This window comes from Eulemur rufifrons, chromosome 5 (genome assembly GCF_041146395.1).
Source record: "Eulemur rufifrons isolate Redbay chromosome 5, OSU_ERuf_1, whole genome shotgun sequence".
Classification (NCBI taxonomy): Eukaryota; Metazoa; Chordata; class Mammalia; order Primates; family Lemuridae; genus Eulemur; species Eulemur rufifrons.
The window spans coordinates 30,122,572-30,142,007 of NC_090987.1; the positions used below are offsets into that span (position 1 = coordinate 30,122,572).

Genomic DNA, 19,436 nt, shown 5'->3' on the forward strand with positions numbered 1-19,436 from the left:
CAATTGGCATAAAGACGTTTGGGAGCAAACACTGACCGTGTAAGCACCCAGGGCGGCCCTGGAGCAGGAAAGCACGTGTGTCGAGAGTGGGCTCCAGTGGCTGTCGTGCCCAGTGTGCCATGGGAGGAGACAGGTGTTTTACATCTATTACATGAGACCATAGGACATGGCAGTGAATGCAACCAGTCAATAGCATGCAAGCTGTTTAGAAAAACTCCTGTACTTGAAATATTTAAGCACATACTGCAAAAGAGTAGATTTTGTTAAAAGGAGTTAAGCTCATTTGGATTTTGATCTAGCCCATTTTAGTATAAGTCTCTTTCCTACTGCCTTACTATTCCTAGGAAATACAAATTCATATTTATGTTCCAAATCTCTTGTGGCTATCAGCTATCTTTCAATATTTAACTTCAACAGCACGTTATATGCCTGGATTTGTTCTAGATCCAGGATGAGGGTGGGGGAAATTTATCCAAAGTCATGGTCATAGGCCTTTTCTTTAGGTAGATAGGATTTACACATATGAAATACCTGGAAAAATATGAAGCGGGTAATAAAAAAGCAACTGATTAAATATAATCAAGTACCCACGACATTTTACAGTCACCCAGTGCTACAGGCAGTTGAGAAGTGAATGGTCAGTGTTGGATGAAGGTCCTACAGATCTGACTTCATTTCCAACAAGCTTGCAAACCTCCGTGACACCCTGATCTTTCAGGCCCTGAGGTTTATGTGTCACGTGCACGATCACTCTCTGGCTACAGAGTTAAACAAAGGTTGATACTCGAGATACTTACACCTCACCACACGTCACTCCAGCTGAAGTAAAATTACATGGATTCCCTTCCATGTCCGGCTCCCCCGCCCATCCCAGAGTCTCCAACAGAGAAGCAGAGAGAGGGAGGGGCCCTTCCACTCCACCCACGGATACCAGGTGCAGACTGGGACTCAACAGGATGACTGATGTTCTGCTAAATAGAGGCCTCAACGAAGACCCCAACGTATATTAAATAAAAGCAAAATTACGCAGGTATGAGAAACTTCTATGCATAAAGTGAATTCTAGTTTCTGCCGTTTTTCTTTTTATGATATTACATTCTTGCCTCAACGTGGCCCAACACCAGGAGAAAACCAGCCCCCAGTTTCAGAGACATTCACACGGAGGTTGTCTACTTAGCATAAACAACTTGTTTCACTGCCATTGATCCCGTATCAATAGGTGGGGAAACCAATGGGGCCAGGCAAACTGATGGCTACAGCAACGGCCCCAGCAGCACCCTGGGAGCCCACAGCAAGCTGTTCTGAATCACAAATATATCTGCTTATCACCATTTTGCTCTGTATCCATGTGTGCCCCCTCTTACACTGACCCAAGATTTCCCTTTTAACCATCCAGCAGTAACCTAGAGCCTCAGACACCACTGCCCTACAAGCATCACAGAGCCACCAGCAGGCACAGCGGAGGATCACTTCAAGGGGCTACAGGCTCACACTGGCACCGTCCCAGGAAGAACCTCATCTCCCCCACCACCATTAAGAAAAGCCTCACCAACAACCGTCTTATCTCAATGCTCCAGCCACTAACCAAAGAGGAAAGGAAGTCAGAACGAAACAGGGCTTCTAGGAAAAAAAAAAAAAAACTACTACTAGACATTGCTTCACCAGAACTCTAAGAGCCCACGACAGGGGCTAGCCCAAGTAGACAGCGTAACGGTAAATACTGTATCCCCACAAGTGGCAGATGTCACTCACCGATGCAGGCATGGACCCTCACCGACAGCTGCGTCCGCAGGATGATGCTGTGCTTCTTGCCCCGCCTAACAGAGACAGGAGACAAAACACGGATATCAGAGGAGTCAGAAGACAGCAGACACCTCCCAGGCTGCCAGTCAACCGGAGGGTTCTTTCCGACACACCCAAGAGGGCCCTAAACTGAACAAGAATCTCTCCTGCGACAACGTTGACATCACAGGCCTTTAATGAAAATAAAACAAAGTCTGACCTTGCTGGACTGGCACATGCGTTTCACTGCCAAGCCCATCAACCCATTCCATCCACAGAGTGTGCACAGAGTCATGCTTGACCATGTTGGGGAAATTTTAAAATCTGTGTCCACAAAGTGAAATCCCTGGAATGCGGCAACACAAATCTGCTTGTTCATTCCCATGGCTATTTTTACCTTTTTTGGGGGGGGGTTGGGGCAGATAGGAAAAGGGAACACATCGTGGGGTAATCAGAGCCACTTTGCTGTATATCAATTCAAGACTGTTATGGCTTTTCTCCTGTACTCTTACAGGAAGATGACAATCTACAAGAGGAGGCTTAGAGGCTACTGTTTATCAGGAATTATAGGCTGATTATCAAGAATGCCAATTCACACCACACCCTGTCTCACCTCTGCTTATTTCTCATGAGGAAGAAAAAGGATGGACCTTCCTAGTTCCACTCCTACTACGGCCCATCCTGCTCTATGCAGAGAACTAAAGCACAAAGCAGTGGGTGGAAGAAGATAAATGAGAGAAAACTCGAGTCCTGGTTACCTTGGGGGCTTAGGGGGAACAAAGGCTGTGAATTACGAGAGAAGGGGAAGCCAATGGACAGAGGTAAGGCAGAGCCAGCCAACGACAGGTCAGCAGGCGTCCTGTTGGGCCTCTCGGTGGCTGGATTCTCTTCCCCTTCCTCACTTCTTCCCACCACGGCTGAAGTTATAACAGAACCTGGCGGTGCTTTTCTGCCACCTGGTTTTGTGGTTGTGCTGGAGAGAAAGGAACACAAGCTCTCACCCTGGCACACTGTTAATATTGTGATTATGAATCCACAGTAATGACTGCATCAATTATGCTTTTTATTCTTCAGACCAGATAAGAAGGGGAAGAAAGTATGGTTTAAACCACAGTTTATTGATTCTTTTAAAGAAAAATGGAAAACCAGTTGCATAGTCCTGGAAAAGTACGCAGTAGCCTCCAGCCAAGCAGCTGCTTGCAGGTAGTGAGTCTGCACTCAGCATCCCTTCAAACTGCAATGAGCCCCTCCAATTTGCCTTGTTTGTCCATTTGTTTTAGATTTTCTATGTGCAAGGCACTACTCTCAAGCAGCTTACCACAAATACACAATGCCTACAGCAGACAAGCTCGAGATCCCTTATAAACAGATTTCTGCACAACTTTACTCTTCACCAAAAAATCTTTCATTCTCAAAAATCCTGACATTATTAACACTCTTTCAACTCTTGTGGCCATACTAGGGAGAAGGTTTCAATTAAGTGCATTGAATTATAAACAGCCTTTTGTTTGACCTGCCAAGAAGAGTGTTCTAGGGGACGGGGGTGCAGCTGGGAGCAGAACACCAGTGAACCCACAACAGTGGCCAGACTCTAACCATTAGAAACAGTAAATCTTAGTCTTCCAACCTTGAGGATTTTCTGTAATTCACATTGTCAGCAGTTATAAGTCAATGGTAAATGTCACATAAACAGCAAAGTATGTGCCACAGATGCCCAGTGGGAGACAAAGCACGGGATGGCCAGGGAAGATATTTCAGGACACCCGAGTTTGGGAGAATTGCAGAAAGTATTCATGGATGGCCCCTACTTGTATCTTCAACAATTGCGAAGTTGCACTGTGAGTAGGTACTTGTTTTCCCACAGAAATCTCTGGTCCCGCAGTGAGTGTATAGGGCGGTCACTCTGGAATTCCAGGCCCCTAAATGAAAAAACCTAGGATGGTCTTCCCAAGGAAGCCACGGCAAGCCCACCACTCTGGAGGGGTCACCTTTCCTGGGCTTCTGTGCTGAGAAACCAGGTAATTGCTTTGGTTAAAGCTAAACCCTAATGGAATTTAAGAAAGCATAAAACAAACAAGGCCTACTTTTTAGTAGTTTTATCATTTATAATTTGTTTCAATATTCTACCTCCTCCCTTGCCTGCTCATATACACGAAACCCTGTAATTAAAGAAACCTGTGTGGAATCAGGAGCCAAGGACCATGGAAGCAGGCTGGGGGTGGGGGGACCCAGCCCCAGATCCCAGGGGTTCAGGGAAGAGGAGGGGGCTGGCCACAAGGGCAGAGAGTGTGGCCAAGTTCAGCCAGGTCCACGGAAGGGTACCTGTCCTCTCTCGCCCCTCCCCACCCCCGCTTTCACCCACCTCTGGTGTGGGTACTACTGCTGTGCCCATTTTGCAGATGAGGAAAGTAAAGCTTGTAGAAATGATGTGACCTGCATACCTGGCTGGTGGAAACAGACCCGAGCCTGAAAGCACAGCATGTGACTCCACGGTCACCTGCACCGTCCTGCCCTTTGCTTGCTGCACAAGGGGAGTGACTAGAACTTGCTCCAGGGCTCACAAAGGATAAAAGAGTCCCTGATTTCTTAGGTAATTGGTATAATCTTAATACTAAAACCTGACCAAAAAGATACACATAAAATCTAAGATGCAAAAATCTAAGAAAATCTTGACAAACCAAATATGAAATACGTGAAAATAATACAATAGGACCAAATAAGATTTATACTAGGAATTCCAAAAAAACTGGATAAAATTCAATATCATATTTACTTTTACATTTATATTACATATACATATATGGGTAATTTTTTTAATTCTTAGGAAAAATCTTATTTGGTCCTGCGGTATTACTTTCACATATTGATACAAATACATATAAAATATAAAACAGGACATTGATCATAAAGTCCCTTTAAATTTTGATAGCTTCCCTCCATCAGTATATTTTCTAACTGGCCAATGCTGACATATTGGGGAAAATTTGACTTTTATGTCTTCCTTTTACATACAGCCATCTTGTTGCTATTACTGATTCTAAAAGTCTTTTTTTGCTGATTCTTTTGGCTTCTTCTAGAAAAATAATCATATGTTTAAAAATAATTACTCTATCATTGTCTTTCCAGTAAATACACCCTTTTCTTCCTTCATCGCTAAAACCCTTAGAGGAAAATTAAATAATAACGGGTGTACTCCCCCACCACAATGGGACACTATGTCAGTGTGGGTTCAGAAAATACTAACAAGTCATTAACATTTGTGGAATGCTTATTGTGCACCAGATGAGGTTCTAAGTACTTTAAACAGACTTAGTCTTCACAAAACTCTTTTGAGGTAGATAGCATTATTGCCATTTTAAAGATCAGGAAATTGAGGCCCAGAAGTAGTAAGTAACAAAGCCTGAAATCTCACAGCTAAGAAGTGACAGAGCTCAGACTCAACTCAGGCAGTCTAACCCCAGAGCCAGTGCCCCTATCACCCACCTACAGCTGCCCCCCAGGGGTGCTCCTTCCTTCATTCCACACATTTCCTAGTGCCTACTATGGGCTGGACTCCATGAGGCGCACAAAGTATTTGCTGCTCTAAGAAAGAACACAGAAATCCTACCTGCTTCCTGGCCTGTGCTGCAGATTTCAGACCTGCTAGTCCCCACAATTACACAAGCCACTTCCTTAAAGATAAATCTGTCTAGATAGATGGATGACAATGACTGGTTGATAAATAACTACCCTATTGGTTCTGTCTCTCTGGAGAGCCCCGACTCATACAAACTTTGGTATCCGCCTTCATGGAGCTTCCACATTCCAAAGATAAAAATCAATGAGAGGCTATGAATGGGAACTTCCTGTAGGCACCTTAGTGGTCCGTTTCTCCCGGACACTGGCATTCCGGATCGGTTTCCTAGCTGCCACTCCTTCCGAGTCTGCTCTCTCGCAGCAGAATGAATCGGGAATGAGTACCAGAATCTGGTGACCCAGAAGGTGGGCAGCTCAGCTTGACCTGAAACTCCCCAGTGAGACTCAGATTCCTTTCCCATCAGCACAGCCACTGCTGGGGAAACATCGCCTGCACCTGAACAGCCACTCTTGGGACAGGCAGCCACACCCACTCCTGCTCACACCCAAGGCCAATGCTAACCCGAGGGCTGAGGAACTCTCTGAAATACATGCGCAATTCACAAAACTCCAATCAAGGGAGACACAGACACACACACACACACACACACACACACACACACGCACATCACTCCAGGGACTTAACGGTAGCTAAAGGAACTCTCCTGGTTTCTCAGAATACACAAGTTTCTCTCACAATAATGTGGCCTTAGGAAAATAAAGTCTGGTTTAACCAACCAAGGCTCACAGAAACCTGCGTGTCTTAGTTCTGTCCCTAAAGGGAACATTTTTACAAGAATAACATCTGGAGACCTTTGTGACTGTAAGAACAAGTGCTTGCGATTTACTGAGTATACGGCCAGAAGCTTTAGAACTTTCTAGCAACCAACAGTGGAATTGATGCCCCCAAAGATTCCTCCACTCAAGCTACTCGGGAGGCTTAGGCAGGAGGATCGCTTGAGCCCAGGAGTTTGAGGTTGCTGTGACCTAGGCTGACACCATGGCACTCTAGCCACGGTGACAGAGCGGGACTCTGCCTCAAAAAAAAAAAAAAAAAAATAGGTTCCTCCACTCAAATGAGAAGAGGTGAACTATGGTTTCAGTCAAGGGCAGAAACAGCCCAGAGCCCCCTCAGCAGTTGCCCCAGGGATAAGAAGCCCTTAGTAAGCTTCTGGCCTGTGAGGCTCAACCAGCACTGTCTCAGGATCAAGAAATGGAGGGTTTGAACCCATCATCAGCTGGTAAAAGGACTGTGCTAGCAGAGATTAATTTGCTCAGAAGCTCAAAGTCCAAGCAAGAGAGCCAGATGCCACCACATTCATCTCCAGACGTGTTCTGTTCTCCCCGGCCAGACTGCAGAAGTGAAAAACAGACTGAGCCAGCTGTGTGATCTTGGACAAGTTACTTAATCTCTCCTAAGCCTCAGCTTCCTGGTCTGTAAAATAAGATAATAATTTCCACCTTCTCCTAAGGCGGATGCAATCCATTAATGCAGGTACCATGCTGTGGACATGCCTGGCGTGGGGTAAACGCTGGGTCATGTTAGCCAATGCTCTAGCCGAGGATATTACTGTTCCTTCTCTCAGCCACTTCCCCTCCCTCTTTCCCTTTCTGTCTTAATGTCCGGGTATCTTCTCACTCCATCCTGGCCTGCCTTTTCTCATGCCTCCCACCTCTCTCATCTTCTCTCCTTTTATCTTTCCTCCTCCACTGCCCATTCGAGAATCTACAACCATAATCTAGTTATCATTTGATGCTCTTCCCTGATCTTCAATTACAATTCAGTGACTTAACATTCTAATTTCTTCAAGGGACTATACTAACACTTGTCACTCCTGGGTGTGCAACCCTGGGTGCACTGGTCTCTGAGGACCGAGTCACCTACTTTAATGAGAAGGTGTGAGGAGTCAGAGATGCACAGGGATTCGTCTGCAAGCACCCTATACATCACATCCTGTAGTGAAGCCTGTGCACTTGAGCAGAGGGGTTGGTGAGGAGGGACCCACGGAAGCTCTGCCTCCCTGGCACCTGCTCAGAGAGGCCACTCTAGATTCCCTCACCTCTTGCTTCAACAAGATGACTTGAGGCAGAGAGAATGCACTTTCTTACCCCATGCAGGTCACTGTCCACTCAGCCAGTGTCCTCCTCTCATCACAAAAGCTGGAACTTCTCCCTGGACCCAGCCCATCCTGTCACCAGCTCAGAGTCTTTCTTCCATAGTCATTCCTTGACGTCCCTTTCATAAGTCTTAATGAGGTATATCTTAGGTACCATAAAACCCACCTGGGTTTTTTTCAGTTTTTGTTGTTGTTTTTTGAGACAGAGTCTCACTCTGTTGCCCAGGCTACAGTGCCGTGGCATCAGCCTAGCTCAAAGCAACCTCAAAGTCCTGGGCTCGAGGGATCCTCCTGCCTCAGCCTCCCGAGTAGCTGGGACTACAGGCATGCACCACCATGCCAGGCTAATTTTTCTATATATATTTTTAGCTGTCCATATAATTCCTTTCTATTTTTAGTAGAGACAGGGTCTCTGGCTGGTCTCGAACTCCTAAGCTCAAACAATCCACCCGCCTCAGCCTCCCAGACTGCTAGGATTATAGGCATGAGCCACCACACCCGGCCCCCACCTGTTTTAAGTATATAATTCACTGGTTATTAGTATATTTATAGATCAGTACAGCCATCACCACAGTCCAACTTTTGAACTATTTCATCTCCCCAAGAAACCTCATGCCCACCTGCAGTCATCCCCTGCTCCTACACCCAGCCACAGGCAATTGCCAGCCTTCTCTGTCTCTATGGATTTGCCTTTTTCTGGACATTTCATACAAACAGAATTGTACAATGTGTCACCTTTTGTGTCTGGCTTTCACTTAGACTAATGTTCAAGGTCACCAGATATCAGATATATTTGATCCCATTCTGTCACTCATGTTTTCACTTTAACAACTATGTCATTGTGGGGGCAAAAGTTTTAATTTTGATGAAGTCCAATTTATCTATTTTTTCCCTAGTAGCTTATGCTTTTGGTGTCATATCTGAAAGACTGTTGCCTCACCCAAAGTCACGGAGACTTGCTCCTGTTTTCTTCTAGGAATTTCATATTTTGGGCTCTTATACTCAGGCCTGTGATCCAGTTTTAGTTACTTTTTGCGTATGGTGTGAGGTCCCGGACACCTTGACTGGCCCCTTCTCACCCTCCACCCTCAGATCTCCCTAATGGGACAAAAGCCATTCAACCCGTTCACAGCCCCTGGCTCCTGAGAAATCCTGCTGCCTCCCCCTTCCCACCAAACCCCCAGCCTCTATCCTCATGACCCTCCACTTCCTCCCTCTCTAAGAGCACCTCGAATCTCCTCCCTGCCACCCCTGGCCTTGCCTCGCTGCGCTCACAACGTGACTTGATAGTATGGCGTCCTCTCTCCTTGCAGAGGCAGACACTGCTAGTTACCTGCCCAATACCCATTTTCCCTTTCTGCCTCATAGAGAGCCCAGTTTCGTTTGGGGTGGCAATGTACATTCTCCACAACGAGGCACAGCTGTTGACAGTTGCTGTCAGTGAACTATAGGTGGAAGTTGCTGGTGGAGCTTCAGGAAAGCTCTCTAAAAGGGGCAAACCCAGCCAGCTCCAACCTCTGCTCTTCACTTTTCCCACCTCAGGGAGGGAGCACCAGCTGTCGCTGTATATTCATAGTAACAGAAGGAGAAGGTTAGCCGGACACAGCCCATGAGTCACAGCGTGACCATGAGCCTTAGCGCTGGCCAATGGCATGTGAGTGGAAGCTATGTGTGCAAGGAAGGGGCACACACTCCCTTTGTCCCTTTCCTCCATGCAGATGAGATGGTAAGAGCTGAAGCAGCCACCCTGGACCCAGAGATGGAATTCTCGTTTTGAGGATGCTGTAACTATTTTACCATTCCCAAAGAAGACTGCCCACATAGGAATCCTACACAAGAAACAAACTTTTATCTTAACTGCCTCATTTGGGGATTTCGTAGTTGCAACAGAGAAGACGATACCCTGACCAATACATGCCTTCCTGCCTTGGTGTGACACTAGAAGCGGGACAGCCACATTGTAACCACGATGGAGCATGAAAGATAAAAGCCAGACCCCAAAGATGGCAGAGCAGAAAGATAAAATAAGCCGGGGTTCCTAAGAGCATCACGGAATCAACATATTGTCCATGAAACTGCCTAATTATCCACTACTTTGAGCGGTTTTAGGTTTACAGAAAAATTGTGTAGAAAGTAAAAAAAAGCTCCCATATATCCCCACACTCCCTCACCCAGTTTCTCCTATTAACATCTCGCATTAGTGTGGTTACATTTGTTACAGTAGATGAACCAATATTAATACATTATTAAGTCCACAGTTTACATTAGGATTCACTCTGTTGAACAGTTTTATGCGTTTTCACAAACGCATAATGTTCTGTATCCAACATTACAACATACGAAGTAGTTACACTGCCCTAAAGATCCCCTGTGCTCCACCAACTCATCCCTCCCTCTCCATCCCCCACCCCCAGCAACTACTGGATCTTCTGACTGTCTCTATAGTTTTGCCTTTCTCGGAGTGTCCTATAGTTGGAATCATACAGTATGCAACGCTTTCAGACTGGCTTCTTTCACTTCACAATATGCATTTGAGGTTCCTACGTGTCTTTTCTAGCTTTCTATCACTAAATCCATTGTATGGATGTACTATAGTTTGTTCATCCATTCAACTACAGAAGGACATCTTGATTGCTTCCAAACTTTGGCAATGGTGGGTAAAACTGCTGTAAACATGTGTGCGTGTAAGTTTTCAACTCACTTCTGTAAATACCTAGGAGCATTATTGCTGAATCAGCTGGTAAGCCTACGTTTAGCTTCATAAGAAACTACCAGACTGTCTTCCAGAGAGACTGTACCATTTGGCATTCCTACCAGCAAGGAATGAGTGTCCTGGTGCTCCACATCCTCACCAGCATTTGGTGATGTCAATGTTTTAGATTTCAACCATTCTAATAGGTTATGTAGTGGTATCTCATTTTAATTTGCATTTCCCCAAGTGACATATGATCTTGAACATCCTTCCATATGCTTATTTGCCTTCTGAATATCTTTGATGATGTATTTTTTTTTAGGTCTTTTGCCCATTTTGTAATCAGGCTGTTTTATTATTGAGTTTTAAGAGTTCTTTGTATATTTTGGATACATGTCCTGTATCTGTCATGTGTTTTGAAAATACTCTCTCCTAGTCTGTGGCTTGTCTTTTCATTCTTTTAATAGCCACTTTATGTATTTATTGTTAGAAATGAGAGTATCACTATGTTGCCCAGGCTGGTATCAGACTCCTGGCCTCAAGTGATTCTCCTACCTCAGCATAAGCCACCACACCCAGCCCCTTTTTTCAGGATAAAAACATACTCAGCTGAGCACAGGGGCTCACACCTGTAATCCCAGCACTTTGGGAGGCTGGGGCAGGAGGATCGCTTGAGCCCAGGAGTTCAAAGATGCAGTGAGCTATGATAAGGCCACTGCACTCCAGCCTGGGCGACAGAGCGAGAGTCTGTCTCTAAAATATATGCGCGCGCGCACACACACATACACACACACACACACACACACACACACGCTCTCATAAAATTTTCAAGCCATCGTTATCTGGGTTGTTAAACACATCTGAAACTAATCTCACTCAAGTACAGTACCCCAGTTATAGCTTCAATAGGTCATCTGGGTGCATCCCCTGGGTGACCGCTAACTCTTTGGTCCCTACATACAAGTCCTGGTTATCTCGTCAGCTCCCTCCTGTGGCTGTCCCTTGGGGAGAAGACCTCTCCAGACTCAGCAGCCGCCTCCCTCCAAGGGGTCATGCTCAGCTTCCCCAGTCCTTAAGGCTTCTCACCTGGGTCCCAAGTCAACATTTCTCACTGGCCACCCCACACCTTGAATGTGGCTTGTCATACCCTCAGTCTAACATGTATCAACCCCTCCCTCTCCTCGCCAAATTGCCCCCTTATAACCTCACCAGCACTCTAAGTAGTCACCGTCCTGTGCACTAGCCACGTACTGTCCTGTGACCATTCCATCCTCCTGTTTCCCTCTACACAAGCTAGAACCGTGGATCCAGAGCCACATACCTCCCCCCACGCTGAGCCAGGCCCCAGTCCACTCACCTTCCTCGGTCAACACGTTTAGGTGCATTACATCCTGGCCTTCCTGTCCCCGCAGCGAGCTACATCTGGCCTCGGCCTCCCTGCTCAAGTTCTTCCCACCCACCCGCACCCCACTCCCAGCGCCCTCGTTACTTGAGGAGCTCTGCGAGGGCTCCCTCTTTGCAGGTCATTTGTCTTCTGACTCTAACTCACAGTCCTACCTGATGCAGTTCCTGCCCCGTCGCGCAACCTGGTACTTGAAGGTATTAGAGCCTCTCTGGCGCCACTGTCCACTCAGGGTTAGTTTATCCTCATCTGACTTAGTGCAGCCTTTTCAGGAATGCCGTCTCCCTCACGCAGAAGATCTCAGCTTTGGCTGCGTAGTGGAATCATCTGGGGGCTTTAAAAAAAACGTCACCGCTGCCTGGGCCCGCCCCAGGTTCTGATTTCACAGGTGTGGGCGGGTAAGTTTTTAAAGTTTCTCAGGTGGCTGCAATGTTCTCCAAGATTGAGAACCTATGCTGTATGCTCCCAACCATACATCCAACCACCTGCAACAGCTTTTGAAAAAAGCGAGATTCCAGGCCCCACTCCAATCCTCTTATAAAGCCAGAACGTAGAGATCAGCGTTTCTGGCTTGGAGCTGGTGTGCGGGTGTCTGGGCTACTCACTCATCCCGGCACTAAACTCACCCCAACAGCTCCTTTGGTTTGAAAGGGCCAGTTTTCACCCCCACCATGACCAGGGCAAAACTTCATGGTCTGCACTTTGAGCCTTGCACAGCGCTGCAAAGACAAGAGACCCTTCACTGATTTGCCACAAGTGCTTCAGCCAACACACCTGTGCCCTCAGCTGAAGACAATTGACTTAAGAGGACAAGGACAGGGAAATGCTTCATTTCTTCCCTTCCACACCCTGGCCAGAATCTCTTTTAACTTGAAAGTTTTTGTTGGTTGCTTGCTTTGGTTTGGTTTTTCAGGTTCAGTGATTTCCCATTTTACCAGTCCTAGATGCAGAAGAAACCTAGAAACACATGTGATTGGGTGGTGAGGTTAACTTTTATATTAGACCCTAAGAAAAGGAAACGGCTTCTTATTCCTTGAAACTTGACATTCTGCGATGCAAAGACCTCTTTAAGAGTCTGATGAAGGCTTTGAAATGCCTCCCCACCAAAACCCCCACATACCCACAAACTGCAGAAACCTCAGGGGTTCATGGATCCCCATGGATCTCTGGGACTCAGGAGCTGCAGGCTGGGAAGTTGGGTGTCTAAGAGTTAAACCAGAACCAGTCCCAACCCCTGGGTTCCTCTAAGCAAGTCCACCACAAAGCTGGTGGGACCCTACTGCCCCTTGCAGATGGGCGTCTGCTCATCCCTTCCCACCCCTTCCTGGCCACACGGCCATCCACGGTTTCTGAGCCACCAGCCTCACTCAGTTATGATCCTCCCTTCAAAATGTGGGAGGACTACCAGCCCCTCGGCTCATGAGAGAAGGTGAACGGCATCATATAGCCAGGAAGCAGCAGCTACCTTCAGAGCCAATCCTCTGGCACTGGCCTGCCAGGAGTCACACCAAGGAAAGGCGAGTGCCCCCAGTTACTGAAGTTAGGAGCCCCTGGGAATGCATGTACCATGTCCAACAACCACACCGGTCCTCACGCTGTCCCTGACACATCAAGCCTCTCATGCACGCTTGGCTAAAGCCATACTCCTACCTGCCACCCCCTCCACCGGCCCAAACCAAGTCTCCCCTCAGGGGTCACCTAAACGCCCACCTTCTCCATGACAGTTACTTGTGGACCTCAGCTGGCAGTGGTTCCTTTTGGAGGCATCGGGCGTGGTAAAGGGCAAAAGGGTGGGTTATTCTGGCCCTGCTCAGCCTGTGGGCAAGCCTCCATCATGGTTTCTTACCTAAAAAATGGAGATCTCAGAGCATCTGACCTGCATAGACCCCTCCAGGTCTTAAAATCCAGTGATTCCCACTTCAATGTATCATCGTCCCAAATTCTGACTATAATTGTATAGCAGGCAAGGACTACTAGTTTTCTGTGTGTATTATGAGCCAGGAAATAATTTAATGTTTTAATACATCATATTTTAACTCAAAACAACCCAAGGAAGCAGTATCATATTATCCTCATTTATAAGAAAACTAAGGTTCCGAGAGGTGAAGTTACATCCCCACGGTCAAACAGCCCTGAGACCAACCACAAAGCCCATGTCCCAAACCACCGTGCCAAAGCAGGTGCCAGAGACCCTGTGAAGACCCCTGCTCATGCAGGGAGGAAACTGGGATTGAGTAATATAGTCCTTATTCTATAAATAATTTTTATAAATGTCCTCATTTTATAAACTCCTATCAGAAGCAAAGTGGCTTGGCCAAGGTCACACAATGGCAAGGTCAGAGGCTTTGGGGCTGCTGTTTCCACCACACCACGTTGTGCTTCCTAACTTCCCTGGCTTTGGAAGGCAACGTGCAGACCTGGCTTTATTTGGTTAGCATAATAATTGGTTTGTCCTTCCATTTTTGAAGGTCTTTCTCCTGCTCTCTGATTAGCTATAGCCTGAGTGATGATTCTAAACAAGTGAGTTAATTTTTAGTCTTGGTGTAGAAGTGCAGGGTAATAGAAAAGAACAAAGAAACAAACTCCTCCAGCGAGGAAGCAGAACACACAGTATGAAAAATATCACTGTTTTCACCCAGCCTGCCATAGGTCTTCATTAGATGGCCACAATATTAGCAGATATTTTGCTATAATTGACACACACACAAAAAAAGAGAAAAAATGGTATTTCCTTGCTGTTTTCATACCTCAAAAGAGCAAATCTCACCGAGGAAACAATTATATTTTAATTCCCATTTATGGGAGACATGAGTTCTCAGGCACACAGATTTTGCCAAATGCCACACATCTAGGAAGGTCTCTACAAGAGACCTTCTGTGCAAGTGACAGTGCAAATGTGCCCAGACACCTCCCACCTGCGTGGGGGTGCTCAGCCCACAGGCTGTTTCCCGACAGCTCCAGTGATCTGACTCGTGCTCCCAGGGCTCAGTGCTCGTAAACAACCTGGCAGTAAGGGGGGGTGACCTGGCAATGCCACCCAGGCCAGGGGCAGACTGGCCTCCCTGCCAGGAAATCAGCCAAGGTGGCTTCTTCACACTCTTTCAGACAAAACAGAGGTATGTTCTAAAGGACAAGGGCTGGGTCACTGTGAATGAAGACTATTTCAAAGACATAAAACCTCACCTTGGAGTAAGTTTGGGGCACACTTATCAAATGTGTAGCTACCCAGCATCTTTTGGTCTACCTCCCTCTGCAGTTTCCCACATCTTTAGTTCCACCTTCTCATCTTGCCATAATTCATTTTCCTAGCATCTCTTGCTATCAGGGTGCAGAAATGGGATTCAGGCACCAGCTACTGGATGGACCCACGGCCAGGTGATGATTCAGGAGGGAACAAAGTGAGAAAGCAAGGGTGAGCTGTAATGTCAATGAATGACGGCAGCAACAATGTCTTCCCTGGAGGCACCTGCAGTGTGCCTGGGTGCTGTTCCAACTGGAGGCAGTGTTTCAGACCAGGACCAATGTCCTTGCATGAACCACCCTCATGTCACCAAAGGTGCAAATGTACGTGCTGCATAGAACCTGAGGTGCCTGGGTTGGCAGAGGAATGCAGTCTTGGGAATCAGTCACACCTGTGTTCAAACAACAGACTGATGACCTGCACGTGCCATGTAACTCCTGATCCTCAGTTGTCTCAAATGAAAACTGGAGACAGTGAAATCCAATTACATGACTATTATGAGAACTAACTATTAAATAAAGATACTGTGAATATGGAGCCTAGGATAGTGCTTGGCATAGTAGTTGCTCTAAAAATGTTATTTTTCTCCCCTACTCTTTATTCTTATACTGTTATTTAAGAAATTAGCACTTTTGTTCTGAGCTGCCACCTCCAAATCACTCAAGTTTTGATAAGAAAAAAAAATCAAACAGGAAAGGCCTCCAAGCATAACACTACTAGAGACATTTTTCAAGTTGACAATGATCTACTCATAACACTCCTGGGGTCTGTTTGATCAGTGAGCCATGAAGTCATCCAATTAGACTACCATCCAGCCTGCATTCTGACATCTCATATAAAGGCATGTCGATTGTCAAATACTTGGTAAAAACTATGGCAATGGAATTTCCCCAAGTCTATAGGTTTAATAATGTTAATTTTTTTTAAATAATGATGAGTAGAATCTGGTATGACTAAAATAGCCCCTCCCATGTGTACAGCTTATGGTGGTTTCCAGGGTTTTTTCCTACACACTTTTGGTGTGGCCGATACAAACACTCCGGAAACAAAAAGGATGTCCACAGGGAACCTTCATGGATCCTACCAAGAACCTTGGTCTTCTTGGTGCTCATGGCCATGCCATTCGGGAATCGATTTAGGGACTGCACCATTCACCTGGTTAGCAGTATTCAGTAAGTGCCTGTAATGTGCTGAGAGAATGCTAGGTGCTGGACATTCACACAGACACAGTGCTGACCTAATGGAGTTTTAGCAGCAGAGAAGAGGAACAATTAGAAGAACAATGACCATAAATTGTGAAGGGTGTTAAAACAGAGGAAACCCAGGAAGCCATCAGTACACACCGGAGTCAGACAGCTACGTGAAACTAACATTAAGAAGGTTCCAATTTTTCCCCATTCTCTGAGCTATTCATTAAAAAAATCAGTGGCTCTTTGGGAACAGCTGTGGAGGAACGGCCAGCATCTGGACACAGGTGTTGCCAGGGTGAGCTGTAATGTCAATGAATGATAGTATTCACCTGACTGATAGTATTCACCTGACTGTATTTTTTTTTAACTCAGGCAAGGTAGCTTCAAGCAACTTCTGGGGGTCCCTAAACATCACATTAAGATAACTGAACATTATTTGGGAAGCATCAAGGAGCCTCTGAAGGTTTCTAAGGAGTAGGGTGATGAAACCAGAAAGATACTTGGTTCCAGACGGATAAGGACTGGGAAGGGAGGCGGGGCCATCAGAAGGCTATGTCAGTAACTTAATAAATACAGGAATGGCTGCTTGCGTGCGTATATTCCTAGAGAGATTTCACTTTCTATGCACATCTCGGATTTTTTATATGTGTATTGCTTTAATTAGACTCAGAATATTTCTTCATTCAGCAATGAGAAATATTAAGCAATTCTAGATGTAGGCTCAAAGTAACTTGATATTAATTAACATAATTAGTAAGTATTTTCTCCACGGTAATGAGTTAAAAAGATGATACAGTGTGAAACTATCTACTACAGCATCTGCCAAGAAAATAAAATATCCTGTAAATTATAATTGAAAACAATGTTTACAGCAGTTGTCAATCCACTGCAATCTGGAAAATATCAATTTAATGGTGGTATCTAGTTTAAAAATAACTTAGAATAGACCAGCCCACAACGCAGCAAGACCCCATCTCTAAACATTAAAATTAAAATTAAAATTAAAAATAAATCAGACAGGCATGGTGGTAGCCCCAGCTCCTTGGGAGGCGGAGGCAGGAGGATTGCTTGAGCCCAGAAGTCTGAGGCCATAGTGAGCTGTGATCATGCCACTGCACTCCAGCCTGGGCTCATCTCTTAAAATAATTAATTAATTAATTAATTAAGCAAACTTAGAATGTAAATACCATGTGCTTGATTAAACTGTACCAAACTATACTAGGGCAGGTTACCCCCCCAGCACCCCTGTGAAGAAAAGTTACTCAAAATGGAAAATGGTCTACGGTTGCTACTGATGAGTCACTTGCATCTCCCTTCCTCTTGTGTGAATGGGAGTGGAGAAAAGGTCAAAGCCATGGTGGTTTCTCCAAAACATTTTTAGGCCTCAGTGTACCCTCATTTCCTGGTAAGTGGCGACCAGCCAGCAAGGCCAACAGTTGCTCTTACCCAGCATCGTCCTGGAAGCCTTCCAACTCATCCCGCTGCTCTGCCAGGGTGGCTTCCAAGTCCAGGTAGGTGCCATTGTGGGAGAGTTGTAGTGTGCAGTCATCAAGCTGCAAGAGAAAGAGTCCGTTATGCCCAGCCTGCTCCTCAGATGGGACTATGTATAGATAAATCATGTCATGTTGGCCTTGTGTGTGTTTCTTAAAATCAAGCAAAATTCTGCAATATGGATCCTAACCAGAAGAGCTAGAATGTTAGTGCAAATAGATGGGGAGCGATGGGTGGGGCATCTAACAAAGGAGTGGCATTGACGGGACCATCTGGGCACTGGGCCAGTGCCTCTTTCCACTGTGAGGGGCCCAGGAGAAGCCACACATTTGGGGAGTGGAAACCAAGATCACAATGCTGATGTCTTTAGGAGTCACCAGGGCTTACTAGGCAAATTTGGTGGGAAAACATGCTGTTTCCTTTGGTTCAGTGAGAAGCCTATTTATTCAGATTCTGTGGTCATACCTGGCACATAACAAAGAATAGTTGTTCAATAAACATTTTTACAGTTGAACTGAAACATTCTCCATCTGAATGACAAAATATCCAAATTCCAACATACCAAACGGGAAATTAGGTCTCTTCGTTACTACTCTCATTTCTTAAAAATTTTATTTAACACACACTTACATGTTGTTAATTACGTTCTGGGCACTGTTTTATACATTTGTACACAGGTCAGTCATTTGACTTCTCACATAGACTGTGAAAGTTCTATTGTTATCCCCATTTTACAGATGAGAAATCTGAGGCACAAAGACTAAGTTACTTGCCCAATGTTACCATCTGGTAAACGGTGGAGCTGGGACTTAGATACCAGCAGTTTGATTCAAGGTCATGCTCTCGACTACTACCCTCTGCATCCTTTCTATGGCCCGAGACCCACACATGACTTGAAAATTTCATCATGCATGTAAAACACAGCTTGTGCTATCTGAGTGCCCGGTGTCGCCAAGGCAATGTCGTGTTGTTTTACAGCTCCACCCCCTTTTCCTCCTGGGCACACAGCCTCACCTCACAGTTGGGCTCTGGCCACACAACTGAGCACTGACCAACAGAATGCAGGTGAAAGTGAAGAAAGCCCCCAACAGGCTTGGCCATAACCCCGCTGCTCAACTGCCCACCTTTCTTTTCTTGCCTGTGGCCAGACACAAAGGAGTCAGAGGAGGCTCCAAAACCTAGAAAACAGCAGAGCCCCAGAAGCAAGGAGCTTGGGTTTCTGAACCACCACATGGAAGAGAGCACTTTGCTGCCTAGACTCCATGGACCCATCCTGGACTAGGACAAGATAAAAAAAAAAAAAAAAAATGAGCCTTTGCTGTGGTTAGTCATTAAGATTTTGATGTTGTTACAGCAGCTAGCGTGACATTACATTTAGAATGATTATACTTAAAAATACAGGAAAGCAATTTTACCAAAGAAGATTGAGATTACTATTATAAGGAAATCCAAATTTATAACTTCATGCTTCAGTTCTCAGGCTATAAGAGTGACTCTTAGTGTTCATCTTCTTGGTCAGTTAAGGTGCTCCTTCCAAAATGACAGATTGGGGAAAAGTGGAGACTTTTAAACATGTGGCTACTTTAAAACATCTAGATGAATGCTTGATAAACCACACCGTAAGTGAGATTTCCAACAAGGAATTAGTCTCTTTTGGTAGAAAAGCTTTGCCATTATCCTCAATAAGAGAAACGTGGACTCTCATCTTGTTTAGAATCGGCACCTATACCAGCTCATGAATTCTCATTAGAGACCCCGCAGTTCCTTGTTTCTGGTTATCCTCAACAGCATGAAAGGAATTCGCTCTCTGTTATTTGTGAGAAATACCTAGTTAAATCATTTGAAGGGGTTAATCCTATTTGATTCACTTGTTTTATTTCTCTAATAGCAGATTGCTCCTCGTAAT

General features: G+C 45.5%; 1 protein-coding gene across 3 annotated transcripts in view; it reads right to left on the reverse strand.

Annotated features, from left to right (window-relative positions):
- FHOD3 (formin homology 2 domain containing 3) overlaps window positions 1-19,436 on the reverse strand; it is a 428,111-nt gene that overhangs the window by 362,182 nt on the left and 46,493 nt on the right. For all 3 annotated transcript variants that reach the window (XM_069468095.1, XM_069468094.1, XM_069468093.1), the window contains exons 2-3: window positions 17,486-17,592; window positions 1,753-1,817 (exon numbers count right to left, since the gene is read on the reverse strand). In XM_069468095.1, the coding sequence (XP_069324196.1) occupies window positions 1,753-1,817; window positions 17,486-17,592 (172 nt within the window). The remainder of the gene's footprint in view (window positions 1-1,752; window positions 1,818-17,485; window positions 17,593-19,436) is intronic.